Source organism: Drosophila simulans, chromosome 2R (genome assembly GCF_016746395.2).
Source record: "Drosophila simulans strain w501 chromosome 2R, Prin_Dsim_3.1, whole genome shotgun sequence".
In the NCBI taxonomy this organism is placed as follows: Eukaryota; Metazoa; Arthropoda; class Insecta; order Diptera; family Drosophilidae; genus Drosophila; species Drosophila simulans.
In genome coordinates, this window is record NC_052521.2 from 18,235,953 (window position 1) to 18,262,478 (window position 26,526).

Consider the following 26,526-nt stretch of genomic DNA (forward strand, 5'->3'; position numbering starts at 1 on the left):
TGGTGTTGCGGGAAGTGTTCATTTAGTGGTGGTCAAGCAATGTGGAGCGTATCTGGCTTAGTTAAGCTGCTCCTCGGGGTAATCCTGATGGCAGCAGCATCTTCTGCACAAGGCAACTCTTCAAGTATGTAACAGTATAACAGATGGCCATATTTCGCGGACTATCAGTGAAATCACTTTGCAGAAAACGTTGTCTGCTACCAGGGCACTTGGTCCGTTTATCGACCTGGTCTGGGCAAGTTCGGTGTTGAGGATATTGATCCGTTTTTGTGCACCCACCTTATCTACGCCTTCCTGGGCATCGAAGAGACGGGCCAGCTGCGGGTGATCGACGCCTATCTGGATCTTGAGGAGAATAGTGGACGCGGAAATATAAAGAGTTTTAATGCCCTCAAGCTAAAGAATCCCGTGTTGAAGACGCTCGTGGCCGTGGGTGGTTGGAACGAGGGTTCCAAGCGATTCTCAGTGGTGGCCCGTGATCCCTCGAAGCGTGAAAAGTTCGTGGATGATGTGGTCAGGTTTCTGCAGCGCCATGGTTTCGATGGCCTAGATCTGGATTGGGAGTATCCTGGCCAGCGTCACAGTCTGGATAACGAGGATCGCTCGAACTATGTTACCTTTTTAAAGGAGCTGAAGGAGGGGTAAGATATGAAGGAGTTGTATGTGCTGCCCATTTTCTGACCCTTAACGCCTTCTCAGCTTGGAACCCTTTGGTTTCCTACTCAGTGCTGCCGTGGGCTCCGCACAATTCTCCGCCGAAATATCATACGACATTCCGGCTATTGTTCCGTATCTGGACCTCATTAATGTGATGGCCTACGACCTTCACGGACCGTGGGACCAGGTGGTGGGCATCAATGCTCCACTGTACGCTGCTGAAAGGGATGCTAGTGATTCTACCGGACGGCAACAGCAGCTGAACGTGGACGCCGTGGTCAAGTATTGGCTGAAAGCAGGTGCTCCGGCTGAAAAACTGATCCTAGGAGTTCCTTTCTACGGGCGCTCCTTCACGTTAGCCACCGCCGAGGGCAATCAGCCAGGAGCGCCTCATATCGGCAAGGGAATTGCCGGAAACTACTCCCGCGAGCCGGGCGTACTGGGTTACAACGAACTATGTGAGATGATGGAGCAGGAGGAGTGGACACAGAAATGGGAGGCCACGCAGCAGGTGCCTTACGCCTACAGGCAACGCCAGTGGGTGGGCTACGAGGACCCAGGTAGCTTGGCCCTCAAGGCGCAGTATGTGATGGACAACCACCTGGGTGGCATAATGATCTGGTCGCTGGAATCGGATGACTTCCGCGGCACCTGTGGTCAGCAGCCCTACCCCCTGCTGCACGAAATCAACCGTGTGCTCTTCGGCGGCAATACACCATCTGGTCTGACCACCGAATCGAGCAAGGAAACGTCCAGTGAAGGATTCAGTTGTCCAGCTGACGCGCCTGCAGGATATGTTCGTGATCCGGACAACTGCTCCAAGTTCTACTACTGCAGCGGCGGCAAGACCCACAACTTTGATTGTCCCAGTGGACTCAACTTTGACCTTGACACCATCAGTTGTAACTACTCAGGATCAGTAAAGTGTTAGATTTTATTTGTTCAGAAAGAAGTCACGGGGTTTGTGTATTTTCATGGACCTACTCCACGATCTTTAGGTTTAGTGGCATGTTGTCGGAGTTGTAAACGGGCATTCCCGGTCGCCAAATGACAAAGTTCTCATCACACTTGACCTCATCGGCCGGGCGGCACATGACCCGGCTCTCGTCGAAGTACTGACCCTCGAGACACTCGTAATAGATCCTCTCTCCATCGCGGCACTCATGGTACAATCGGCAATCCCAACCATCGCGGCTAAAGCCATCATGTGGGCACAGTCCGGAGGCTTCAGTGGTCGGCTTCTCGGTTGTGAGGGCGTTCTTGTCGCCCAGGGCGGAGAAGATCACACGGAGCAATCCATGCTGCTCGCCACATCTGCCCCGGAAATCGTCTACGTCAATGGTCCAGGCCATGGCGCCGCCCAGCTTGTGCTTCTGCAACAGATGCATCTTGGCCCAGATGCTCCGCGGGTTCTCGTAGCTTACCCACTGATCACCCCTTGTGGCATAGGGCACCTTGGCCAGCTGGTCAAACTTCCTGCTCCATTTGGACTGCTGCACGCACCACTCGTTGTAGGTCATGAAGCCGGGACGGTGGGATAGCTTAGTCGGTCTGCCGGGTCCTTTGCAGGCGGATCCCACTGTCGATTGATTTCTATCCATGGTGAAGGAGCGCACGAATAGCGGAATGCCCAAGATAAGTTTCTCTGGAGCTCCTCCATTTCGTTTCCAATGCATAATGGAATCGGTCACGCTGTCTTCATATCCCAGAAGTGGAGCATTGTAGGCCAAGCGCAGGCGGTACGGATCCTGCTCGTCGTGCAGCATAAGGTGGATAAAGTCAGAGTTCTTAACTATCTCGGGGATATTGTAGCCTTCCAGGTTGCGCTTGTTTGTTCGTCCCAGCACAGCCACCATTAAAATTAGCTGATTCTTCTGAAAGCTATCGCAAAAGGGAAGGCACTTAGTAGATGACTTAGTGGATCCGTGGAAGGACTTACATTAATCCCAGCTCCTCCAGCAGAATCACAAAGTTCTGGCGATCCTCTGGGTGACCGCCCAGCAGTGTGGGATAGCGCCAATCGATTTGGACGCCATCGAATCCCCACTTGAACATGAACTCCAACATAGAGCTATAGAAATTGTCCCGCTTCTTCGGAGAGGCCACCATGCGGGAAAACGAGCTGGAATCCTCCTCCCAACCACCGATGGTAAACATTACCTTCTTAATGCTATCCCACTTCATGGTCTTAACGCTCCTCAGCTTGTCTATTAAATAGGAGTTATTGATATGGAATCACGTATTTATTTAAATAAAGTGCTTACCCTTCTCCAGTAGCAGAATCTTGTCGGTGATCCTTAGTTCACCACTATCCTCATCTACACCTACTCCAGAACCAAGGACCAAGTGGGTGCACAGTCTGGAGTCCAAGTGCCACTCAAAGAATTGACTGCGTCCTTTGTAGTAGTAGGAGCCCAAATCATATTGACAAAACACATTATCTGCAGATATATTTGTAAAATATTTGAAAGAATAGTTTTAGAATCTACTTACACTCTTTTGCTATACAACCGCATATCAGAAATATCATTATCATTAAGACATACTGAAAAGAAGTCATGGCGAAAGTGAACCTAATGCTTCAAACTGGAAATTTATATAATTTTTTTCTAATTGTAGATTAATTAATATGGTCAAGTAAGTTAAAATAATGTTTAAATTTATTTTCGGACCAGTAAAAGTGTTTTGAGTTGCGTGTTTTTTCACACGGAGTGTCATTTATAAAACATATTTCTAGACTGAAAACGCATAGCTAACTGAATATTTATAATCCTGTCCTTATACTTAATGAACTTTCGCTTTTAAAAGATAATAAATATATGGCGTTCTTTTAGTTCCTTTGTCATGGCCATAAGTGCACATTGCGATAAACAAAACACGTTAACTCACCTGTGTTTTCATTAATATGGTTTCTTGTTAACAAGACTTTATCATTATATCAATATTGAAATTGAATCATATGCACTTGCTTCATGGCGTGTATTTCATGATTTTCCCCGAGTGACTAACTTCTTCAATGTAAATGTTAGTATTTCAGGAATCTAAATCTAATCGGCATACCGGTAGCCATAAATACGAATTAATAATATACAATTCGCTGTGAGGACCACTTGAAAAATAAATGATTTCTTGTTTAATTGCCATGTTTGTTTATTTTCATATGCTATTCATTTAATCGACATTTTACGGCCAGTCGCAAGTGAAGCTACTGGTATTGAAGCACAGCCCTTCTCCGCATTGGAAGTCGTAACGGACGCCACCGATGCACTGGTAGAACTTATTGCAATCGCCTTCCACAACAAAGAAACCATCTTGGCCACACCCGCTGCCACCACTTCCACCACCGGGAGTGGAAGCCGTAGTGGGTGCCGGAGTGGGAGCAGCCGTTGGAGAGGGAGTAACACTTCCTCCTCCGCCGCCTCCACCTCCTCCATTCACTTCCCTGCCCAGAGCACGGTTCATGGTCTTCAGCAGGGGATAGGACTCGCCGCACAGGCCACGGAAATCATCCGTCTCAATGGACCACATCATGGCACCACCCAGATTGCGGGACTCGACCAGCTGCATCTTCAGCTGGATGCTTTCGGGATTGTCATAGCCGATCCACTGATCACCCTGGAAGGCATATGGAGCACCGTTCTCCTGATCGAACACGGTTTGCCAGTTGTTCAGGCAGATCTCGTGGTAGCCCAGGAATCCGTTCTCCCGCGTGTAGACGCCAGCAGATCCGGGACCAATGCAGGCAGCTCCGGGCCAGTTCTGTGAGCTATCGGACATCTGGTAGCTGTGTCCGTAGAAGCCAATGCCCAGGATAAGCTTCTCAGCGGGCGCACCTAGGTAGGCATGATTCATTAGTTTAATGACTAGATTCCAAGAGTGGTTAACTCACCATGAGAAAGCCAATAGTCAATGGATTCGGCGACCTCGGGCAGAGGAGCGTTCAGACCCAGATAGCCATCCAGAGCCATGTGGAAGTCGTAGGTCATGACGTTAATGAAAGTCAAGTGCTGCGAAATGGCCGGAATGTCGTATGAGATGCTGGCCGATTTCTCGGAGGCACCGACAGCAATACCCAGCTCCAAGCCATACTGATCGTAGCTGTCGAGGATTAATACATGTCATTAAGTTGCCAGGAATTAAGGATTCCACCTACGTCTCCTTAATCTCGCGCAGCAGAGTAACGAAGTTCTCGCGATCCGCTTCACTGCCTCCGCGCTGTCCAGGGTACTCCCAATCCAAATCCAAGCCATCAAAGCCGTACTGTTGAATGAAAGCCAGGGAAGTGGACACGAAGGTGGCACGCTTGGCAGGATCGGCGGCCATGGCCGAGTATTTGGTGGAACCTTCATTCCAGCCACCAACCACAGCCAAAATCTTGAGGTTCGGGTTGCGCTGCTTCAGAGCAATCGTCTGGCTAATGAAGCCTGTGGGGAAATACCACTTCATTAACCTTTCCTAGCTTCAAAGGCATAGCTTACCCAGTCCATCGTCCATGTCCAGCCAGGTGTCCAGGGACTTGAACTCGCCGGCATCGCTGATTCCGAAGAAGGTGTAGCTGATGTGGGTGCACAGGGAGGGATCGATGTCCGAGGGCGTGAACTTTCCATCTCCGGGACGATAGTTGGCCCAAGTGCCCCAGTAGCAGTTAAGCAGCTCTGCAGGATGAGAAGGATCCAATGAGATTCCGATTCCCAGGCAAACTTCATCAACTACTCACTCTCGCTGCTGGCCACTTGTCCAAGGCAAAGGCAAAGTGCTGCCAAGGCCCAAATCGAGACTAACTTCATCCTGCACTTCGTAGGTTAATGGTAACAATAGCTCTGCGTATCATGGTTCTGAGTTTATATAGGCCGCTCCCCAGCAAATTTCTTATCGGTGAAACATCGGCGGCGTTGATAAATCGCCACTTCACATAGGAAATCGCTGAAATAGAAAACAAAAGTCTAATATATTGCACTCGGTGAGGAAACTGAAACGACAAGTGACCTATATCTATACTTGTACTACATTATATTATGCATATAAATCTCAATTTATTGCCTCAATTTTAAGTGCATCTTGAGATTTGCAGATTGCCAATCGTATCGTACCCCACTCGAAGAAACATTTTATCATCGTCCTGGAATGTGACTCAAACTGTTGCTAGCTACTCATTCAGGCACTTCATGTGGAGTAAATTAAATAAATACACTTGTATTCAATGAATAACAAAAGAAGCATGATTTATACATTTAACTAGAAATTTAGAACTACTGACATCACAGGAAAATATAACCAACTGTAGGAAATATGGGTATTTGGTATGTATTTAAATATGGCATCATAGAATACAATATTTGAGAACTTTTACATCCATATGATGCTAAATAAAACATACTGTTGTAAAGTAATATATATCAGGCCAAATCATAACTAAACGAAATATAATCTAAGACTAAAAAGAAATAATTAGTTTACACATGTAATCAATCAATACATTTTTTATTCTCATTCAAGGGTATACAGATATACCGAGAAATGAAGCTCATTATTTTGAATTTTTTCGAGCTCATTTATAGTTTTTTACATATATGTATGTTTAATACCAGTTTGAAAGGTTTCCATATGGATTTTAAATAGATCTGAATTTCCTTAAGACTTCTTGTGAAATAACTTTTAAAACATATCGCATAGTCACAAAACGTAGTGTTTTTTTTCAATTTTCAAACATTTATTCTTAACAATTGGATTCCCCTTTTACCAACGCAGCTTCCTGTTGATGGTCTTGAGCAGAGGATAGGTCTCACCGCACAGACCGCGGTAGTCGTCCGTCTCCAGGGACCAGATCATGGCACCGGCCAGACCCTTGGACAGAGCAAAGTCCATCTTGTACTGGACACTGAGCACGTTGTCGAAGCTCACCCACTGGTCGCCGGAGTAGGCGTAGGGAGCAGCATTGCCGTAGTCGAAGACGGTGTGCCAGTTGTTCTGGCAGATCTCGTTGTAGCCCAAGTAGCCGGTAGAGCCGGTGTAGGATCCAGCGGCGCCCTCACCGCGGCACGGTGCACCCGGCCAGTTCTGGGAGGAGTCCGACAGCTGGAAGGAGCGTCCGTAAGTGCCCACGCCGAGCACCAGCTTGTTGGCCGGAGCACCCTGGCTCAGCCAGAAGTTGATGGCGTTCTCCACGGCCCACTGGGGGGCATTGAAACCGGTCTGGCCATCGGAGGCCATGGCAAAGTCGTAGGTCATCACGTTGATGAAGTCGACCTGCTGAGCAATGTTGGCGATCTCGTAGGATGCACTGGCCAATGACTCGCCGGCGCCCACGGCAATACCCAACTCATAGCCATAGGGAGCGAACCTACAGGACATAAATCACATAAGTCTAAAGTACGTTTCGGGAGTGGCTCCTCCTCTACTCACGCCTCCTTAATCTCACGCAGCAGAGTCACAAAGTTGGCACGATCGTTCCAGTTGCCACCACGCTGGTTGGGGTACTCCCAGTCCAGATCCAGACCATCGAAGCCATGGTTGCGCAGCAGGTTTAGGGCGGAGTTAATGAAGTTCTGGCGCTTGTACCAATCGCCGGACATCGAGGAGTACTTGGTGGAGCCCTCGTTCCAGCCGCCGACAACGGCCAGGACCTTCAGGTTGGAGTTCTGGTTCTTCAGGCTGATCGCCTGGTTGATGAAGCCGAGATCGTAGTCCAGCCAGGTGTCCAGGGATTGGATCTCACCATTGTCGTTGATTCCGAAGAAGGAGTAACTCAGATGGGTGCACAGACCGGCATCGATGTTGGACACATCGAACTTGCCGTTGCCGCTGCGGTAGTTGGCCCAGGTGCCCCAGTAGCAGTTGACGATGCCTGGATTTTGCCAGGAATACAGATCGATTAACATTTAGGCCAACATCATATTCGCCCAGATAAGACTTACGCTCAGCACCGATAACCTGGCTAAGGCAGAGGACTGCGAGTAGTGCCAATAACTTTCCCATTGCACGAAATGCTTATTGGTTCTTGTTCCATCGAGGTATTTATACCCTTCCGCACCGATCTTATCAATACCCTTATCTTTATCAGGTGTGTCGGCTACTCCACTCCACTTGTCGGACAAATTTATTGGGTCTTCGTCGCGTGCTTTTAATTTTAATATTTATACTAGCGACCGGTATCTGTATCTCAAGTACAGATTCATTTTTTGTTTACTATCCCTTAAGTTGTGAATTCTCTCAAGAGGTGCTTCAACATTTACAATTTTGGTAATATTTGGAAAACTTAGGTCATAACGGCATATTAGGTTTAATAGGAACATGAATAATATTTTTCTTTAATATTTTTAATCGGATTTTAAGTTGATAAGTATCCTAAGCTTGGGTCCAAACTTTATTTCAAATCAATGAGACCAATTTAATAAAAACTATTATATTTTATAAGCTGGAAATTGGCAGAAGGGTATTTTTGGGTCTGTAAATATGATACTTTTATTATTTTAAAGACATTTCAAAACCAGGTGTTCAAAGAAACGTAAAAAGGTTAGTTACTGACCTAAAAACTTCGCATGCTGGGTACTGACTTTAATATAGTTGATAGACTAAACCGACTAAGTTATACACTTTATTGAAATTTAAATAGGCCAATAAAACAAATAGCTATATAGCAATATGTTCTTTGTACCGCCAACATTTCAACTGACTTTGTTTGTTTAACTATTTTTAGTCGTATGAGTGGTTTATGGGTTCACTGATAATGAGATTAGGAATAGATTTTCATTGAGTGGGAGTAAATTATTTTGAATGGGCTGCTTAAACTAATCTATAGATTTCAGTCATTGCACTTGTCTTAAGATAGTACCACGAGTGATTTCATTAAAAATAAAGAATGTTTGATACTAATCTCATTGAGTACAAATGGATTAAAAGGTGATTAATGATTGCGATAAAAAATGCAACTAGTCTTAACACTTTTGAAAAATTAAAGCATCTATTTAGCTTATTTAAGATTTATTTCCAAGCTTAACAAATGCAAATAAGTGCATATTTCCGATATGTTATTTTCTTAAACATATTTATTGTTTATTAACCAATTTCGGTGAACAATGTAATAAACTTTTCGACATAATATAGAGATTCTCCAACAGTTTTGAGTAGAAATGCACATATAAATAAAATAAAATTTCTGCGACCAGTTGAACTGTAAAGCGCTCAGATTAACTGATTTAAAACGTGTTGTTTCAGTGCGTTGGACATTCGATCCGTGGCTTAGTTGGCCACATAGATCTCGAACTCCTTGTAGGCCAGCTCCTCGCCGCCGTACGGAATGTAGCAGCATCCATGGGAGGGCTGCACCTTGCCCACAGTGATGGTTCCATCGTGGGTGGCACGGCCGATGAAGAGCGGCTCGCCCTCGGCGGTCTCTCCGGCGGGCAGGGCGTTGGGCGGGATGTTTCCGGCATCCACGGGCACCCACTGGCCGCCGCCGGCGCACAGCACCTCGTATTCAGCGTGGCCGTGCTCACCGCCTCCCCAGGCCACGTAGGTCACTCCGTGGGAGGGATGCAGCTTGCCGGGAATAAGGTCGCCCTCATGGCGGGCACGGGCGATGTACAACTGCTCGCTGCTGTCGAATCCTCCCTCGAGGGCGTTGGGTGGCACTTCTCCATTGGCGGCAGGCACCCAGCATCCTGGTCCGCTTCCTGTGGGCGCGGAGAAGCCCATGACTGGAGCCGATGGAGAGGACTCTGCGGAGATAAAAAAAGGAATTTGTCAGAAATTCATTAAATGAATCTTATACATATATAAAAGACCAATAGATATTCATAGCAAAGATATAGTTTTGGACAGCAATTAAATGTTATTGATCATTAGTACCCATTAGTACCAACTCTACGAGTAGCGGGTATAGTTATATTCGATATTTAAACTAAAGCAGCTGAATTTGCAACAATAGACAATAGATTCCATTGATCAGCTGTAGGACAATAGCTCACTTAGATCATTACGATGGGTAAACTAATCAGAGAGGGTAAACACTTTTGCTGGCCGTTTAATAAAAAAGGCGTGGAAACGAGTGCAAACTCACCATCAATCAGCCAGGTGCCGCTTGCACCCCATCCCGTGCAGATGCCGATGAAGTTGACCGGGAACAGGCTACCGGCATCGTAGGAAAGGAAGGCGGCGGCGTCTCCTTCGCGGCCAACGGTGATGACGTTGTCGTACCAGCGCACCCAGAAGCCACGGAACTCTCCGGCATCCAGGATGCCCGGAGTGGGCACCTCAGCGACCTCGGGCTTTTGGCGGTCCTTGCGGATCACCGACTTGGTATTCTCCCATCCTCCCAGGAAGATCTCGAAAATGGGGCCGTTCTCCTCGGGCGCGGGTGTCAGGGCCAAATGAGCATCCTTGGGAGAACGCACCTTGAAGGTAAAGACTCCTCCGCTGGCGGGGAAGAACTGGTACTCCAACTTATCGGGGGTATTGATTTCTGCAAAAGAGATGGCATATTAGTACAAATTCTCAGAGGCAACTGTACACTCGGCTACGTCTTTCGGAGCCAACTGTACCCACTACTACTTTGAGAGGTGGGAAAGTTTTGAGGTTTGAATTAACAACCTCAAACATGAGAATGTTGTCATAAAAAATACTTGAACTGGAAAGAATTCGTAGCTATTTTTGTGTTTGTTAGGTTTCCACATAGATATACATATATCAGCATGTTTAGCGTCTGTTTTTGTTTTCGCCTGCTTATTAACGCCATTCGCATGATGTCATTTAGATCGCCATCGCCATCGGTTCTTCGCAACAAATTGTTCTAGCTAATTCCACTCAAGCTTAATTTCGAGTTCTGAGCTCCGAGCTCTGAGCCGGCTCTAATGCCACTCGAGCGACAAACATTTGCCCAGATATATGCGAGGTTGTGCTATTCGCTTTGAATAGATTACACGAATTGTTTCTCAAGCAGCATTATTTCGCATGACATCATTGGAGGTGCATCTTTCGTCTGACCCCACGAGGGTCACCCTTGCTGAATTCCTATTGATTATTGCCGGAGTTCAAGGCGAAGACCAGTGACTCATCGCAGATGGTGAACATTTTCGGACACCTTGGGTCGAGAATCAATTCGATGGGTCATAAATTAGGCAAAATAAAGGCAGTCCAAAATGATAGCATATTGCCGTTAATTGAATCTGGACGATCACAAGGTGAAAGTTGCTTCTATTTTCCACTGGTAAAAAAACAGCATAGATAAAGAATGGGATGTTTCGATTCTAGGAATTGGACGACACAAATTTATTTTGGTCGTGGGCCAAAAATTCGGCCGCACATTTCCCTATCTTTAAATTCACCCAATTATCCATTCCATTATCCAACTGCTCAGGGCACTCCCTCCACCCACACCCACTCAAACTCACCGATTGGCATGATTGCTGTTTCAATCAACGATGTTCGCTTACTGAGATTCTGATTCAAACTGCCCCAATGGAGCCCAAATGCCGGCGAGGTAAGCACCGCTAAAAAACGGAAACGTTGAGAGAGTAAAAGCTCCAAGAGCTTTGGCGCTCTCACTTGCGAAGCGGGAGATCGTTGGCCATATAGAAAGTATTCGAACTGTACCAGTTTGAATAGGTAACTTATTCACATAGCGGTATACTGCACACGCTAAGGCGCTTATCTTTAATTATTTTAAAAACAATTATTTTTCTTAAATTTATAAGGACGTAAATATTTTTGGGAACAAATATAAACTTAATTAGATTAATTATTACAATTATTTTGTCCATGTGCCCAGTATTAGATAATTGTAATTCCTTTTTTAACTTTTTGTTCCTTGGTTCGCCTCGTGGTAAGAGCATTTAAGTTTCGGTATAACTGAAGTAGTTTTGTCACCTAGTTTTGCTTAAGAGGTCTATGACTCAGGTTGCCCAAAAGCTGCTCCTTAGTCATCAGAACCATAGGCAAGCTTTTATTGCTAAAATGTTTTTTCTATGGGCATGATAATTTTCGTATCGCTGTGCTAATAAATATTTACTATTTACTACTGTATATACGATTAGTATGCAAGGCACTTAATGATGTGACCTATTCCAAAAAAGGGCAGGTCCTAGTAAAATCTATTAAATAATGAGCTATAAATTGGTTAAAAGCATTGGTTGATCTTAAAATAATGATTTTTTTGGGCATGAAAGATGTGTAAGGTTTACTTGTATACTCTATGATGTTTCATGTATCTATAAAAATTGATTAACTTTAATTTCAGCTAGGGTACATTCTATTCGATCAACTTGTTTTACGCCTTCGTTTGCCGTTAGTGTCGTCACTTATTTTGGCGTCATGTGCCGGTTTTATATTGTGCGGTCACATGGGTATCCAAACCAGGGCATCAAAAGCTACTGTCAATGATTTTCACAGCAAGGGTCCAAAATGGTTGATGCTGACATAATGTGCTAAGGTTATCCATTTGATCATCATTTATTTATTGCGCTGCCGAAATAGATTTAAAAAATGTGCAGTGCAGCATATGGTAGCATACTTTTGGGGTCACCCTCTAATTGAGTGCCAAATGGTAAGACCAATTTTTTTTGGCACCACACTTCTTTATCCGTCCTGTGACGGAAGCGGGATTATCTTTCTTTACGTCACCACTGCTTATTTTTTGGCCTTTCAATGTCAGTCGGTTTTCTTTCGTCTCGCCGGTTGGTCGCACTTTTTTTTACATTTATATCGAAACAACGTGCATGCGCAGAAAATCCCCACGAAGTAATATTGTCTAAAATAAACAAATTGTTATTTGTGTTCCCAGCTGCCGGTGGCCGTGCCAAATTGTCTTCTGATAAGACTAGATCAATTGCTCACGCCGTGCAACTTGGTGTATTTATATTGGAGACAGCTGAACACACACAGCCAAAAATATATAAACATAAATACATACATACTTTGCACGACGACAGACGAGTAAACAAACAATGCACTTCTTATGAAAGGACGCCATTTGTTCTTAACTTTGGCGTAGTACTAGATCATTTTACAAAGAGAGAGTGAGGTTACACTTGCATTGTTTGGGTTAGTTCAGTGCAAGAAAACTTAAAGGATCTAGGGAAAACATTTTAGTTTGTTCTTTGTTTTGTTTATAATGAGTCAGACGTCTGAAGTTCCACCTTCAAAGTTATATGACGTACAAAAAAAAAACAAACGCATGGCGTCAGATATTTCATCATTTATATCTAATCTTTCAGATAACTTTTCAGCAGAATGCACTTTTTCCATTGACGAGCCCCCAAATATACACATATTCTGCTCAGATAAGCTGGCGAAACAAGTTGAATCTGTTTACACTTTCCCATTTAGTTTTATTGCTCAGTTTGCATAACACAGTGACCTCTGGAATGCTGGACCATTCAATTAAGAGATATTTTCATTGGTGAAATACATTAACTCGATTCAATTAACATTTCCGCTGGCGGCTTTTGCGACATTTCCAGAGGCAAGTGTAAATCTGGTTGAGTTCACTCAATTGAATCCAATTGGGTCTTAGTACCAGCCTCCCGGATTTTTTCGAGAGTGTCAACAGCCAATTGAGACTTAAGTGGCCTAGGGCAATCAACTTCGCAGTAGCCCGTGTCGAAAAGGACTCATTCTAAGCAGTTTTATGGTGTTTTATAATATTTAACATTTTTAAAGTGGGTTATTTCATTCCTAGACAGACGCTAAACTGTTTATTATTTGGTTAAGTATAAAGATCTCATCGTAAACGAAAGTAAAAGTGCATAATTGCGAGCAAAGATAACGTCAGATTGACTTATCGCGTATACGCCCCGTTGAGCCACGTGAAAAATGTCTAGTTCTTATGAAATCGTTCAAATGGCCCAAAACAAATCAGCTGAAAACATAAAAATAAACCAATATAAACATGCCTATGTGTGTGTGCCTGACGAGCCCCCATACTTATGTACTTTGCTCCCGCGCAAGTGTGTGTGTGTTAAACTTTTGTTTGTCTGCGAAATGTTATAAACTGGTTTTCATGTTACTCTCTCGATCTAAAAACAGGCAAAGGGATAAGATTGAGTGTTTCTTCCGTTTGATTCGACTTCGGAACCCTTTGATATTTAAATTTAACTTGTGAATAATGCAACTGCCGCTCGATCGACAATGGAGTTGTTCTTCTTTCGATAAGTAATGCTTATCTTTTGTCTGGCTCTTGCTGTTTATATGCAGGTGAACGTGTGTGTGTTCACGAGTGGTTGCCCAAAGGTCACCGACGAAGGTCGTTGGTATTTCGAGATGAAAACGTGCTGTTGTTTGGGCGAAACTTGGCAGTTTCTGTGGGTAGAGTCTGTAGATTGGCATAATTTTCGGAACCGGTTTGTCTGGCAGAAAAAGGGAGGCAGAAAGTTGTACCACTCACATATCCGATAATTGGCAAGGGCACCTTGGAACTGACACAAAAAATATGCGAAAAACATATCCATTAAACGAATCTATGCTAGGTTCCTAAACATTTTGTTTTGCTCTGCCGCCGTTTTTACTGTCAACACGTCACATTTCGAATGCAACTGCAAATTGCATTAGGTGAAAGAAAGAGAGGGGTGTGTTAAATAGGGGGCGGCGGGTGTAGATGTCGTGGACAAAGTTCGCAAAACGAGGAAGTGTGCGTGAGCGCAAAGAGCAAGAGAGCGATCGAGAGAGAGAGAGAGAGACGAGAAGGATAGAGAAAATGTACCGGTTGACGCACGTAGCACTCACACACACTCTAAAAACGATCTCCCCCAAAAACTAATGCCACTGTGTGCGTGTCTTTTATCACAAGAAGAGAAACACGCGGTTCGCTCTCAAAAAGCACGTTCGCCACAAGCTCTCACTGTACACTGAGAAAAATGGTGGGATGTTCACAATGTAAATTTCAAATTGGAATTGGAATTTTGCTAAAAAATATACAATACAGAATACATACAATATTTGAATGGTCATTTTATGAAAGAGGAAATCAATTTTCTTGGAGTGATTACGCTCAAGCGACTAATTTGAAACAAATCATTTATAATTGATCTTGAAATTTCTAACTTAAAAACTAAGTACTTTTGTAGTTTATCATTAAAGAGACGACTCATCTGTCTTGGCAAATTCTATCAAAATATGTTTCGTTTATCAAAATTAAATTTGTAAGAAGGTGAATCAACTGCGTCTTGGGAAATTGATTAAAGTATGTTTCACTTGTTTTGAAACCATAGCATTTTTTGTATAAAAGCACTCTCAAAAATATTTGATTAACTAGATGTGTTTTGGATATTTGACATAAATCATTCGTTCTTTTATCTGAAATTTCCGGTCTGAAGGTTTCCGCTTCTGATTAAAGGATTTGATTTGGTGGACCCTGAAGCGCCCCTTATCCTGCCAGTGTATATCTCGCGATAAAAGTGTATAATAGAATCCGGTCGCTCTTTGCGCTGCTGTTATCCAAGTTTCTGATGTGAGCGCGAAATTCGCTGAGCGAAAACTATTTAACAACCGTAAGTTGCACGGTCGTGATTAGTCTCGTGGCGCTGCTCGAAGGCAAAAGAAGCAACCAGGTGTGACGGTGGATCGAAATTCGAATAATAATACGGCAGTGATCAAATTGAGTGATAAATGCAAACAACGCACATTGACGTGATAAACAAGTGGCAAGAATAAACAAAACATTTTGGTCAAATTGAAATCTCCGCTTCGCGTCCGCAACCTTGCGAGAATCTCAAGATATTTTGCGACATCCGGAAACAACAGTCTTTGTCGCAATATGGCCGCTCCAGCGAATCCAACGAGCACTCACAAAATGAACGGAAATAGGTGAGTTTGCCCAAATACAAATATGCACATAGTTCTGATCGATTGTGTTGCATAATTCTGCAAATTGTGCACCATGCACTTGCCAACTTCAGACATCTGTTGTCTAGCTACCCGCTTTCACTTTTCTGCCCGCCGCAAATCTGGCAAATGTCTCGCCAAAGTGCCAAAAGCCCCGTATATATGCACATATAGCCGCATATAGTGAATAGTTTTATTTTAGACCAACGCTATTTTGCCATTCGGTGCCAATGCCACTCGGTTTTGTTTTCTTTTCTCTTCTCACGCACGCTTACGTTTGCAAATCTGCCGGCGAGCCAAAATATCATTTGTTTTTTATCGTCAGTGTTCTTTTGCAATTAGCATAAACACTTTTATTTTTGAGTTTTCCTGCAAAAGATCACATAGAAATATGTTCTGTCGTTTATCATATTTCGCTAGATAAGAGTTCGCCCATTAAATTAATCAAAAATGATGAGGGATCGTACATCTTTGCCAATATCAAAGTACTCCTTTCAAAATGTTGTTTATAAATTACAAACAGCATATTTTATCTCAACGAGCAAATATATCGTTTGGAATTTAAGTTTCAAAAAAAAAAACGCTTATCGCAAGTGAATAAGGAAACTTACTCTTGCCTTAACTTTGACCCGACAATAAAACAATAAAAATACAAAATAGTTGTTTTAATGATATAATTTTATAGCTAAAATTCAAGACTTCAAATTAATGGTTTTTGCATAAATAAAATGGAGGGGGATATAAAATATAATTAAATTCAAACTCATTTATCTAATATATCTAAATGTGTGGAAACTTTTCCATAAGAACATACATATGTACATATAATATAAGGGTATACGAACTCCGTCATTAGCACCTTCGTTAATTTTGCTTTTGTTTTGCTTTTCCTCTGTGTTCACAAGTGTCGCCGTTCGATAAGAGCGTAAATGTTATCCCATCGTTACTATCAAGTTTCCACAATCCAAACTATTCACAAAACTCGGAAATATGCAGAAAAATCCTCAATAGGGGTAATATTGAATATGTTTCGTGTCACAATTGAAATAGCCATAGGCATTTGCAGTGTAATTACAAGCAAAATACATTAATAAGTAGACCGAGTAGTTAAGCACGTGTCGCCACATAGTCACATACGACCTTGTTTCGGAGCACCTTTGGAATGTCAGTGCGGAGAACTGCAACAGGTGAATACACTTGGAGAAACGCGACTAAAGTACACGTTGTGCGATCTCAAGGACACACATAACCGTTAGTAAAGAATACCCAATACCCAATACCGTTACAATGTGTTATCAGCAACCCACGCTGACTTATCAATCAGAACAACGAGCCCCTCCTTCGATTGCGCTTATCGCGAATTCAATTTCGTAGCTTACTTTTGGGGGAGTCACAAAATGTAGTCTACTTTTAAGTTCGCGTTGCTCAACACAGAACTTTTCGTGTAAATATCGTATACGTGATTTTTAATGTAGAATGTGTGTATAGTTGGCAAACATTACTAACGGCAATTCAAATATAGAGAATCAAAATTCATATTAATGTTATGAAAGATATTCCTTTGCTGTTCTTTAAATGTTTATATGATTTTATGCTAAATATCGATCGGTTTTGCTTGTTAATAATGTAATGTATAATAATTTATTAACTATTAAATGTCACAAGCCATAATCATATTTGTTGTTTTGACAAATAAATTCCAGTTAAATAGGAAAAAACTAAGACCTGATTTACTTGCACTCATTAGCAATTAGTCCAGACACAGTGTGATGGCTTGTATATTATAGAGACTCCTATAAATAATAATCAGTTCTAGAAATTATTATAATTTATGTTCGTAAAAAACCACAACGATATCGATTATTTAAATGTAAAAGCTATTAATATTAACAGCTTGCGTTCTCCTGACCAGACATAAGCGAAGCAAGTCTAACTGACATTTGTTACCGTTTGTTGTTTGTCACGAACTCAGTTAGATTCACTTCTCTGTTTGGAGCTGATTTGCGATTGGTCGTTGCTTGGCGGTGTGTCCATGTCGTATACGTAATGTGAAACGGATTAGCTCGTTAAGATCAGAATGGAGCCAGCTGTTGAGCAATAACGACAGTCACGTTTATAGCTCCCTAGCCCAGCTAGATCGCAAATTAATCCATTATCAGTCTGTTTCTTATCAGTCCAGACAACAACAGACAGACTGACATCGCATCAATTGTGACAGATCCTCCCCCTTGTGGAACGATTTCATTATTTCTGAACTTAGTACACACTCAGCTTGTCATGCATATCATCAAGTGTCTGTCCAGATTTCCCCACTTTCAGGCGCTCCATTGGGCTTCGCAGAAACTAAATCAGTATGCGATTAGGAGGAGGTGCATCAGTCACCAAGGGCTCAGGTGAGGCGAGATAGTCTGACACTGATAAAGGGCCCGTCCTGCTATGGCAAGTTCGTTTTAGCCAGATAGAGCGATAGGCGGCGAGCCTTCTGAATCACCTGATGCTGTCTCATCCACACTGAAGCTACTCACACTCCACAAAAGTCAGACTTTTCAGGAAAAATTTAGATTTTACAAGCATTACTCTCATTCCATTGATTTCAAATAATACGTCATTTCAATAATACGTCGTTTTGAATAAGTCGACTCATTTGACCGGAAATGGGAAATATACTCACTACATACTTTTAATATTCATGCGTTCATTTCAAGAAGTAACCAACGTCAAATTCTAATTACGAGAACATATCTGCTTTCAAACTCATACGATGTATGTAAATAAATCAATTAGTAATGACTTCTCGAAATTACAAATTCATTCATTATAAATGATTTAATTTACAATTCCTTAAATTTGAATAAATTTTCTAGGCAAAACTACTTTCAGATAATAGTATTTATAGTATAGTATTTATTTATTTATTATTAGCGCCAAATTTCCTGCCTATCTCAATAATGAATAATCTTTTTTCCAAATCAAAAGTGATTTACAATCGATTTTGGCAACGATCATAAGTTAGTGTGGGTCTTAAATACCACGTCAATTCATTGCAGGGTGATTCTATCTTATCGCCCTATTTTCTAGATTTTAGAAGAGCGAGGCTTTAGAAAATCAGGCTAAAGTATTTACGGTTTCCTTGTCACGCCGAAATGATCAAAATTTTCCACATTGAGCAAATTGCATAATTCTCTTTACTGCCTAATAATTTTCTCAATCAATCAATGAAAGTGTGACAGAGTTTACGCATCAATAAATCTTATTTATTTGCGTTCTCAACTAAAAAGGCAAACAGAAAACGCGATTTTAGCCAATTTTCAGCTGTGCTGCAGCATCTTTCCCCTCAAGGGAACACTTGGTAACTCTGTTCCGGCCGGATCTTTGCGAAAATCTTATTTAAATTTAAATCTCCGGCACTTGTGGATCGTGGCAGTCGGATCGTTGCCTTCAAACGATCAACATCGCAGGGGCTTTATGGCGATAAAGCAGCGCTTTTGATTAGGAACGAGAGTGTATATAGTCCGCGTTCATATACATATATATAAACATATAGTAATCTGGTGCACAAAACAATACAGATAGTGAGCGAGTTATAAAAACTCGTAGTAAGCTCAGCGAATTGCCAATAATAAAAGTGTGTGAAGTGCGAAAACAAACTGCAAATTAATTTGAAACTGAAAAAGTACCTTTAAAAGTAATTGTAATTTGGTTTGTAACTCTCGGCTGAAAATAATACAATACACGAAAACCGCGAGTTGAATAAACAAAAGCAATTAAATTATAATTTTCAATACAAATTGCTGTGGTCGCTGTCGTTTTCCCTCATATCAGCTGATCTTTTCCCTGAGCTTTATCGCGCTGAAAACGTGAATTCTCGTTCATTTTACCACAGATCAGCGACTTGCGGTGTCAGTGATCTGTGGTCCCCGGGTATTTAGAATTTAAATGGACTTGCGGACAGAAATCCCACACCGAATAGAATATAAACTGCTGTCTAGTGTCACCGCTTCAAGTCTCGTTTTTGCACTGCCAAAACCACTTTTTTATTTTTTTCAAAATGAATTGCAGCTAATTTGAACTGTGAATTTCATTAGGAATCGAGTGAATAACTGAAATTAGCTGATCCAGCCAGACTGGAAGATGTACTTTCTCCTGCTAAACCTGTTTAATCTTATCAATATCAATATCAATTTCATTCTAAGTTGAATAATATATGTGCACTTCAAAGCTGCTGACTCCAGCAAAGCAATCAGTTTTTTATCAGTATCCCTGAACTTGTCCAAAAACAAGTTAACTGCACTCAACTATATAGAGTTGGAATGATTCTTAAAACTGAAGAGCCTTGAACGCCGCTGTATTTCAAGTGAAATTCCATCAGAAGATTACTTCAAGATCTATTTTCAATATCAATGCAATAAACAATGCCCATGATAACGAATATTTGAGTTATCATCGAGATTAAGTTCAATGCTTCCCAGTTTTATGAGCAATCGATAAACCTTTATTGCCCACTCAAGATTAAAGATTAAGGCTCCCGTGGTTTATAATGTTACTAGGTCAAATTTCCCGCCTTATTTGATTAAGATTAAATCGCAGTACTTGTGCCACTCAATATGAATACTTCTATTGAAAATCATTCTATTTAATTTGATTAAGTTAATAACTAATTATTCCGCTCACGCATGAACACTTTTTTGCAAACCTTTTTACGATTCAATAACCTTTCGAAGGCCTTTCGATCGGCATTTGAACGGCTAATCAAAGCAAAACGCACAGTATCTAAAACAAGTTAATTCAACCTGATGCAAGTTAATTCTTAATGACATTACCTGTTTCTTCGTTTTCCTCGCGGATTTCAACGCGTCATTCTGAAGCCATCAGGTATTTGTTAGAATTTTCGACTAAGCCAGCAAACCGTGCTTTATAATGGCTAGTTGAGTGATTAACTTAATCGGCAATTAAACGAATGCGTTGAATGTCCCACATAACGATTAAAATCGTCCTTGAATGATTTTGGCAAACTTTTGTTTTTCAAGCCCAGTTCAAAGATCTGAACTGACTTTTGGCCATTGTATTCAAACAAAAACTTATCACTTATCACTGCCATAGATGACGACAATAAAGTTTTATAATACAGATCTATATAAGCAAATTATAAAGTCACTGGCAAACATAATAGCCCAGCTAAATGGTGAGAGTGCAAATAAGCCATTCATGAAGTTAATTATTTCGTTCACGCACCTTAAATTGTTGTTTAAACAATAGTTCGGGCTGCATTTTTATGATTTATATGGAATTTAAGGCGGAATTGTGTGATTTCGAGTAATGCGGAATCGGAAGTCCCCGTGGGGGGGAATTCAAAATTCAAAAAACTTGTTGATACATTAAGGTTTTCAAATGCCCGACACGTAGGGCCAGCTGTAGCGCCTGCTATTTGTCATCCATGGTTATCTGAAATGTTTTTCGAAAAGAGCCATAAATCAAATATTGGTTAAGTTCGCCGAGCGGAACAAGAAAGTAAATACTGAAACTCAATGGAGTGTGTCTGGAAGTAGTATAAGTTATAAGTGATATGATCCCAACTTGTAAGTGCCGAATATGAGTTCGCTAATGGAATCATAAATGCTAACCACTTGTGACGTATTAGATCAATGATTTAGTCGCACCTGCTAGTTGCTGTCGTCACAGAAAGATTTAAACAATGGACTTCTCTCTTTCGGTTTCTCATTCCCGTGCGGCTCAATTTAAATTGCACAATTGTTTCGCCTATTTGAGTTCCCTTTGTTTTCCGAGCTCCATAGGGTTATATCATCGCACTGCGATAATTCATCATACACTTAATGTTCCATAAAATACATTTGTACATTTCGTGTGCAATATGGTGGTGGCCTTAGCCGTTCGAGTTCGAGTTCTACTGGCAACCGATAATGGCTCTCCAAGCTGCGCTTAAGTTTTCCAATCCCATCACATAATCCCCTTTTTGCGCCTCAAATTTCCATATATGATGTATATGTATATATCCATATATTCGTTAATCTCTCGAAAGCAATCCTTATTCAGCGAATCAGTTCAATTAAGACTCGTTATGTCCACAGAGTGGCATTCGTGCAAAACGGCGCAATTCCGGTCCAGAATTTGGGGCCAGACGACACACGTGTCACTAACACACAACCCACTCTAATTTTAGACTTGAAAATGTATCAGCTTGATTAGTTTGGATATAAATAAAACGTCACACGAATGTCACCATTCTTCGGTGACCTCAAATCAGGTACAGCCCGATTAAACCGCACTGCAATGCAAATCGCCCAGATATCGGGCTATACTCATTAAATTTCTGGATAACTGGTTAGTTTCCAAGAAAAGTTTCCACACTTGCAATCGTAAGTGGAGCATTGCCTATTAGCATTTAAACTAGGCCTAAAATCCCCAAAAATGCGTGTTATCAGTAAGTACAGTGGGACCTTGTTTAGGCAAATTTCCATATGGTAACTATGGATGATCAAAAGTTGCGGGTGCCGCTTTAAATAGGTGTTATAGTTATGAATATGAATACTCGAAGGTCCTAAACCATGAATATTCAAACATCAGTTAACGATATGCAAATGATGGGTGTGCCAAAAACCCAGTCGAATGGCCCTTGCCACCGGGCAACTCCATGAGTGTAATTACCAAGGCACTTAGAACCGATACCGATACCAATATGCCGATTGAGCAGGTAATGAATGGCTGACTTATAAATATATATGTATTCACGAGACTTGGAGCAGGTGAACCCGGCAATTACGTTTGGGGCCACTTTGACGTTTTTAAAAATAGACCGAACGCGCCCCCAAAGCGCAACCGTCGATCAATCGAGCGACCCGAGCAAGCAACCCCACTCAACCCCAAACCCCACCCATCGCCACAGCGGCGGATCCGATGACTTGGATCCGATCCAAGAAATCATCGCCTTGTCCCCCGCCCGAAGATCGCTCGTTTGCCGATCGCTGGTCGTCGTAGTCGCACTCTCCGTCGCATTCGTAGATTAAATTAGTTTTATAAAAATGGAATCGAGCGGAACAGTTAGAAGTATTCTTGCGCTGACTGGCGCTGGTCGTGCTTGTGTTGTTCAGTTTGAGTTCTGGGATCGCGAGCATATCCTGTGCGCCAAAGGACATACATAGCAACGTATTTCGTATTTCCATTCACGCAGATTGCACGTTCGTCGTTTCATTAGCCGCGTGAATTGTCCAGTGAAAGGATGTTCAAGCTACCGACCATCAGCCTGCTCCTCGTGAGCTGGAGTTGCCTGGTAGCCCTGTCCCAGGCCAAGTCCTACAGCCTGCCCGATCTCACCACCGACTATAACAATGCCATTCCCGTCGAGGAGGAGGAGGCACAGGATCCGTTCGCCAGCTGGTAAGTTCACCGCAAGACTTCCGGACTCTGGTGGCCACCGATCGTCGCATCGTCGAGGCAGTGAGGCAGCACCAGGTTTTCAGCTTGAGTGCTTTCCTTTCACACGGCGCCATAAACGTGACGTGTTGGTTGTTCGTCGTGCATTAGCTTTAGTCGTATCTGATCGGCAGATACGAATCATCGATGCTTTGGACAGGTGTTCAGCTAAGCAGCACCACCTGGATACGGATACTCGTGCTGGAGCGGTTTTATATCCATTTAACTCGAGAATTATTTGCACTAATTAGTGCCGTTGTTGAGTGTGTGTGTTTACTGTATGGGAATGGGAATAAGCCGCTTTTATGCTCTGGCTTACGTAAGCCTCATCCGGGATTTTTTCGGCACAGGCTGGGCAAATAAAATTTATAATGAAATTAATTTTCAAAAGAGATAAGCGTGCTATAGATACATACTTCCTGTTGGCTTTTAGTTTTTATATATAATTTTTCTATTTTCCAGTAAAATCTACTGCGAGGGCAATCTGCTGCACACCATCCAAACGGCAGTGCCCAAACTATTTGCGGATTCGAAGACCTTTGTGGACATGAAGCTGAACTATTCGCCCGACAAGACCCTCGAGGACTTTGATGCCATGATGGAGGCCAAGAATCAGACGCCAAGCAGCGAGGATCTCAAGCAGTTTGTCGATGTGAGTACAAAGAGATAGCCAAAGGGCAGCCAATCTCGGGCAGAAACTGAACAGTGGCCAACCATTTGCAGAAGTACTTCAGTGCACCGGGAACCGAGCTTGAGAAGTGGACGCCCACCGACTGGAAGGAGAATCCCAGCTTCCTCGACTTGATCTCCGACCCAGATCTTAAGCAATGGGGCGTCGAGCTGAATAGCATTTGGAGGGACTTGGGACGCAAAATGAAGGACGATGTGTCAAAGAATCCCGAATACTACTCGATCATTCCCGTGCCAAATCCAGTGATCGTGCCCGGCGGTCGTTTCATTGAGTTCTACTACTGGGACTCCTACTGGATCATCCGCGGACTCCTCTACAGCCAGATGTTTGACACCGCGCGCGGCATGATTGAGAACTTCTTTTCCATTGTCAATCGGTTCGGTTTTATTCCAAACGGCGGTCGAGTCTACTACCATGGTCGCTCCCAGCCGCCACTTCTAACCGGTATGGTCAAGTCGTACGTGGACTTCACCAACAATGATAAGTTCGCCATTGATGCCCTGGACACGCTGGAGCACGAGTTCGAGTTCTTTGTGAACAACCACAATGTCACGGTGAAGAATCACAGCCTGTGTGTATACCGCGATTCGTCGTCCGGGCCGCGACCAGAGTCCTACCGTGAGGATGTGGAGACTGGCAAGGGGTTTCCCACGGATGAGGCCAAGGAACTGCATTTCAGTGAACTCAAGGCAGGCGCCGAATCGGGCATGGACTTTAGCTCACGCTGGTTCATCTCCCCGAGTGGAACCAACGATGGCAACCTGAGCGCTCTGAGCACCACCTCAATTGTGCCCGTCGACCTGAATGCCTATCTCTACTGGAACGCCAAGTTGATTGCCGAGTTCCATTCCAAAGCGGGCAACACCAAGAAGGTCACCGAGTACGAGACCAAGGCCGAGAAATTCCGTCTGGTAAGCGACATAGTGGTAGAATTGGTCTTAGGTGAAGATACTTATTGGACTTCATCACATTACAGGGTATCCAAGAAGTTTTATGGAACGAGGAGGCCGGTGTTTGGTTGGACTACGATATGATTAACCAGAAGCCGCGCGATTACTACACGCCCACCAATCTATCTCCACTGTGGGTGAAGGCCTTCAACATTTCGGAGTCCGAGAAGATATCGGCTTCGGTTATGGCCTACATTGAGAGGAACAAGCTGGACAGCTACCCTGGCGGAGTTCCCAACACGTTGAGCAAAACCGGAGAACAGTGGGATGCCCCCAATGTGTGGGCACCGATGCAGTACATTCTGGTCGAGGGCCTAAACAACCTGAACACTCCCGAGGCCAAGAATATGTCACTGAAGTGGGCCACCAAGTGGGTGAAGACAAACTTTGCGGCGTTTAGCAAGGACAGGCACATGTACGAGAAGGTAAGTTTGGAGTTTACTTAGTTTGATCTTGTTTATCGCAATAACAATGATTGCCTGAATCTCTATAGTACAACGCCGATGAGTTCGGAGTTGGAGGCGGCGGTGGGGAGTACGACGTACAGACTGGATTCGGATGGTCCAACGGTGTGATCATCGAGTGGCTGAGCAAGCACGGGCGCGACATTTCCATTGGATCCGGTTGTGGCTGCCTAGCAGGTGAAAAGCGGCAGTAGAAAGAATCTGTAGCCAGGCCAAAACGCAATCCATCAGACATCATTGTCAGCATCATCACAGGCTCGAAGCCAAAGCTTATTCGAAAAATTGTATTTAGATATTTGTACATTATTAAGCCTCCATCCAGAAGCGCTCATCAACTGCTCATCCTTAGACTAAGAAAATGCTGTCTCTCTCGCTCTGCGCAATCTCTAAATCTTTAAAAGCCGCTGTCTATAACCAATATCTGTACCGTGAACCATCGACATCTCGAGCCAAGCACCACGAACCACAGCACCACAGTTACAGCACCGCCAGGAATCAAGATCTGAAGTCCGCCATTCGTCGAGCATCTGTGTACTGTCTGTTGTCCATGTAGTAAACCACGTCCAGTCCACGTTTGCACACTCGTGTGACTTGTCCAAATTCAAGAAATAAGAACGCAAAGAACGCTATCTATCAAGTTGAGGATTCACGAGTAAGTGTCCAATTGGTTCATTCTATGTGGTTGATTTGTGTTTGTGAATGTCAAGGCAATGTTTAGAGTAACCACCACCAAGCACCAGATCCAGAGCACACTACCTATAACACCTAAAACAGACTGACTCATGGTATTTGTACATTTATAGACTAAATGGCGGCTGTAGAAAGCTAACCACATATTCAATCCTGGCTTGACTTGCATGCATATATACGAGCTTCAAGGAAACTGCTCCAATGCCTAACTAACCCTTCTAAAGATGTACATATAATATGAAATTTGGGGCAGCAGTTTCCTACGCCTTTGATTAACCCACTGCCATCTATTCTTACTGATCTGTGTATTCTGCTCTTCCAATCCAGGTAATCGTATGATGGGCATCGTGGGCGTGGCAGCTGTGACTATAGTTGCTCTGATAGCAGGTCGTGTTCTATGGTGAGGTAAGCGAGATCGGATTGAAAACTAGCTATCTCCGGCGACAGGCTAATTGGCGAATCACTTTTCTATCTCTTCCGCAGACAACGTGTGCCAAAACAAGCTGTAATTGCTTCCCAAGTAGTGTGATTCCCCCCTCCGTGTTTGTGCGTGTGTTGTGAAGTCTGTAGTTGCTAACGTTTTTCGTTGAGTGCGGAGATTGCAGTATTAGTTTATCATTATTTGGTAGTTGAAGTGAGAGTTGTATATACTGAATTTATATGGGCATGCCCGACATTGTTATTACGTTTTAATATCTAGCAAATATCTATACCAATCCTAGCTCCTCGCAACCAAATGAAGACACAAATACAATTGTTAACAATAATTTACAAGCTCTTTTCTTAGCATTTTTAAATAAACAAGAACACAAACTGTATGTTGCATGGCTCG

General features: G+C 43.0%; 6 protein-coding genes across 14 annotated transcripts; 2 read left to right on the top strand and 4 right to left on the bottom strand.

Annotated features, from left to right (window-relative positions):
• Window positions 1-4: 4 nt before the first annotated feature.
• LOC27207201 (chitinase-3-like protein 1) lies at window positions 5-1,607 on the top strand. The gene is made up of 3 exons (XM_016182933.3): window positions 5-124; window positions 185-641; window positions 700-1,607. Exons 1-3 carry the CDS (start codon window positions 40-42, stop codon window positions 1,586-1,588), a joined length of 1,431 nt encoding a protein of 476 aa, XP_016028816.1. The 5' UTR covers window positions 5-39; the 3' UTR covers window positions 1,589-1,607.
• LOC120284326 (chitinase-3-like protein 1) lies at window positions 1,578-3,403 on the bottom strand. The gene is made up of 4 exons (XM_039291295.2): window positions 3,151-3,403; window positions 2,922-3,098; window positions 2,597-2,864; window positions 1,578-2,538 (listed from the first exon to the last, which is right to left on the bottom strand). The coding sequence occupies exons 1-4, from the start codon at window positions 3,215-3,217 to the stop codon at window positions 1,638-1,640; spliced, it is 1,413 nt and encodes a 470-aa protein (XP_039147229.1). The 5' UTR covers window positions 3,218-3,403; the 3' UTR covers window positions 1,578-1,637.
• A 379-nt stretch (window positions 3,404-3,782) lies between these two features.
• LOC6735481 (acidic mammalian chitinase) lies at window positions 3,783-5,528 on the bottom strand. Its single transcript, XM_016181463.3, has 5 exons — window positions 5,375-5,528; window positions 5,136-5,312; window positions 4,811-5,081; window positions 4,547-4,755; window positions 3,783-4,490 (listed from the first exon to the last, which is right to left on the bottom strand). The coding sequence occupies exons 1-5, from the start codon at window positions 5,442-5,444 to the stop codon at window positions 3,841-3,843; spliced, it is 1,377 nt and encodes a 458-aa protein (XP_016028817.2). The 5' UTR covers window positions 5,445-5,528; the 3' UTR covers window positions 3,783-3,840.
• An 817-nt stretch (window positions 5,529-6,345) lies between these two features.
• LOC6735482 (acidic mammalian chitinase) lies at window positions 6,346-7,685 on the bottom strand. The gene is made up of 3 exons (XM_002082385.4): window positions 7,572-7,685; window positions 7,060-7,501; window positions 6,346-6,997 (listed from the first exon to the last, which is right to left on the bottom strand). The coding sequence occupies exons 1-3, from the start codon at window positions 7,630-7,632 to the stop codon at window positions 6,394-6,396; spliced, it is 1,107 nt and encodes a 368-aa protein (XP_002082421.1). The 5' UTR covers window positions 7,633-7,685; the 3' UTR covers window positions 6,346-6,393.
• Window positions 7,686-8,684: 999 nt separating this feature from the next.
• LOC6735483 (C3 and PZP-like alpha-2-macroglobulin domain-containing protein 8) lies at window positions 8,685-11,187 on the bottom strand. The gene is made up of 3 exons (XM_016181462.3): window positions 11,046-11,187; window positions 9,716-10,117; window positions 8,685-9,374 (listed from the first exon to the last, which is right to left on the bottom strand). Exons 1-3 carry the CDS (start codon window positions 11,053-11,055, stop codon window positions 8,896-8,898), a joined length of 891 nt encoding a protein of 296 aa, XP_016028818.1. The 5' UTR covers window positions 11,056-11,187; the 3' UTR covers window positions 8,685-8,895.
• Window positions 11,188-14,967: 3,780 nt separating this feature from the next.
• On the top strand, window positions 14,968-26,512 carry LOC6735484 (trehalase). 9 transcript variants are annotated; one of them, XM_016168619.2, is made up of 8 exons: window positions 18,890-19,067; window positions 22,658-22,863; window positions 23,362-23,551; window positions 23,623-24,501; window positions 24,567-24,965; window positions 25,034-25,181; window positions 26,022-26,099; window positions 26,178-26,512. In XM_016168619.2, the coding sequence occupies exons 2-7, from the start codon at window positions 22,706-22,708 to the stop codon at window positions 26,096-26,098; spliced, it is 1,851 nt and encodes a 616-aa protein (XP_016028822.1). In that variant the 5' UTR covers window positions 18,890-19,067; window positions 22,658-22,705; the 3' UTR covers window position 26,099; window positions 26,178-26,512. The 9 variants fall into 9 exon arrangements, 5 of the variants coding, with proteins under 5 accessions (XP_016028823.1, XP_016028822.1, XP_016028821.1 ...); XM_016168618.3 differs by having other exon boundaries at window positions 19,030-19,156; XM_016168616.2 differs by lacking the exon at window positions 18,890-19,067 and adding an exon at window positions 19,097-19,144.
• The last annotated feature ends 14 nt before the right edge of the window (window positions 26,513-26,526 follow it).

Coding starts and splice junctions, on each gene's coding strand:
- LOC27207201 (XM_016182933.3), top strand. CDS start 40: ATGTGGAGCGTATCTGGCTTAGTTAAGCTGCTCCTCGGGGTAATCCTG. Junction 125..184: donor TGCACAAGGCAACTCTTCAA/GTATGTAACAGT, acceptor ATCACTTTGCAG/AAAACGTTGTCTGCTACCAG. Junction 642..699: donor TTAAAGGAGCTGAAGGAGGG/GTAAGATATGAA, acceptor ACGCCTTCTCAG/CTTGGAACCCTTTGGTTTCC.
- LOC120284326 (XM_039291295.2), bottom strand. CDS start 3,217: ATGACTTCTTTTCAGTATGTCTTAATGATAATGATATTTCTGATATGC. Junction 3,099..3,150: donor CGGTTGTATAGCAAAAGAGT/GTAAGTAGATTC, acceptor ATATATCTGCAG/ATAATGTGTTTTGTCAATAT. Junction 2,865..2,921: donor GATTCTGCTACTGGAGAAGG/GTAAGCACTTTA, acceptor CCTATTTAATAG/ACAAGCTGAGGAGCGTTAAG.
- LOC6735481 (XM_016181463.3), bottom strand. CDS start 5,444: ATGAAGTTAGTCTCGATTTGGGCCTTGGCAGCACTTTGCCTTTGCCTT. Junction 5,313..5,374: donor ACAAGTGGCCAGCAGCGAGA/GTGAGTAGTTGA, acceptor CTCATCCTGCAG/AGCTGCTTAACTGCTACTGG. Junction 4,756..4,810: donor CTGCGCGAGATTAAGGAGAC/GTAGGTGGAATC, acceptor AATCCTCGACAG/CTACGATCAGTATGGCTTGG.
- LOC6735482 (XM_002082385.4), bottom strand. CDS start 7,632: ATGGGAAAGTTATTGGCACTACTCGCAGTCCTCTGCCTTAGCCAGGTT. Junction 7,502..7,571: donor CCAGGTTATCGGTGCTGAGC/GTAAGTCTTATC, acceptor GGCAAAATCCAG/GCATCGTCAACTGCTACTGG. Junction 6,998..7,059: donor CTGCGTGAGATTAAGGAGGC/GTGAGTAGAGGA, acceptor TATGTCCTGTAG/GTTCGCTCCCTATGGCTATG.
- LOC6735483 (XM_016181462.3), bottom strand. Junction 9,375..9,715: donor CGGCACCTGGCTGATTGATG/GTGAGTTTGCAC, acceptor TTATCTCCGCAG/AGTCCTCTCCATCGGCTCCA.
- LOC6735484 (XM_016168619.2), top strand. CDS start 22,706: ATGTTCAAGCTACCGACCATCAGCCTGCTCCTCGTGAGCTGGAGTTGC. Junction 24,502..24,566: donor AGGCCGAGAAATTCCGTCTG/GTAAGCGACATA, acceptor ATCACATTACAG/GGTATCCAAGAAGTTTTATG. Junction 25,182..26,021: donor CGGTTGTGGCTGCCTAGCAG/GTGAAAAGCGGC, acceptor CTTCCAATCCAG/GTAATCGTATGATGGGCATC.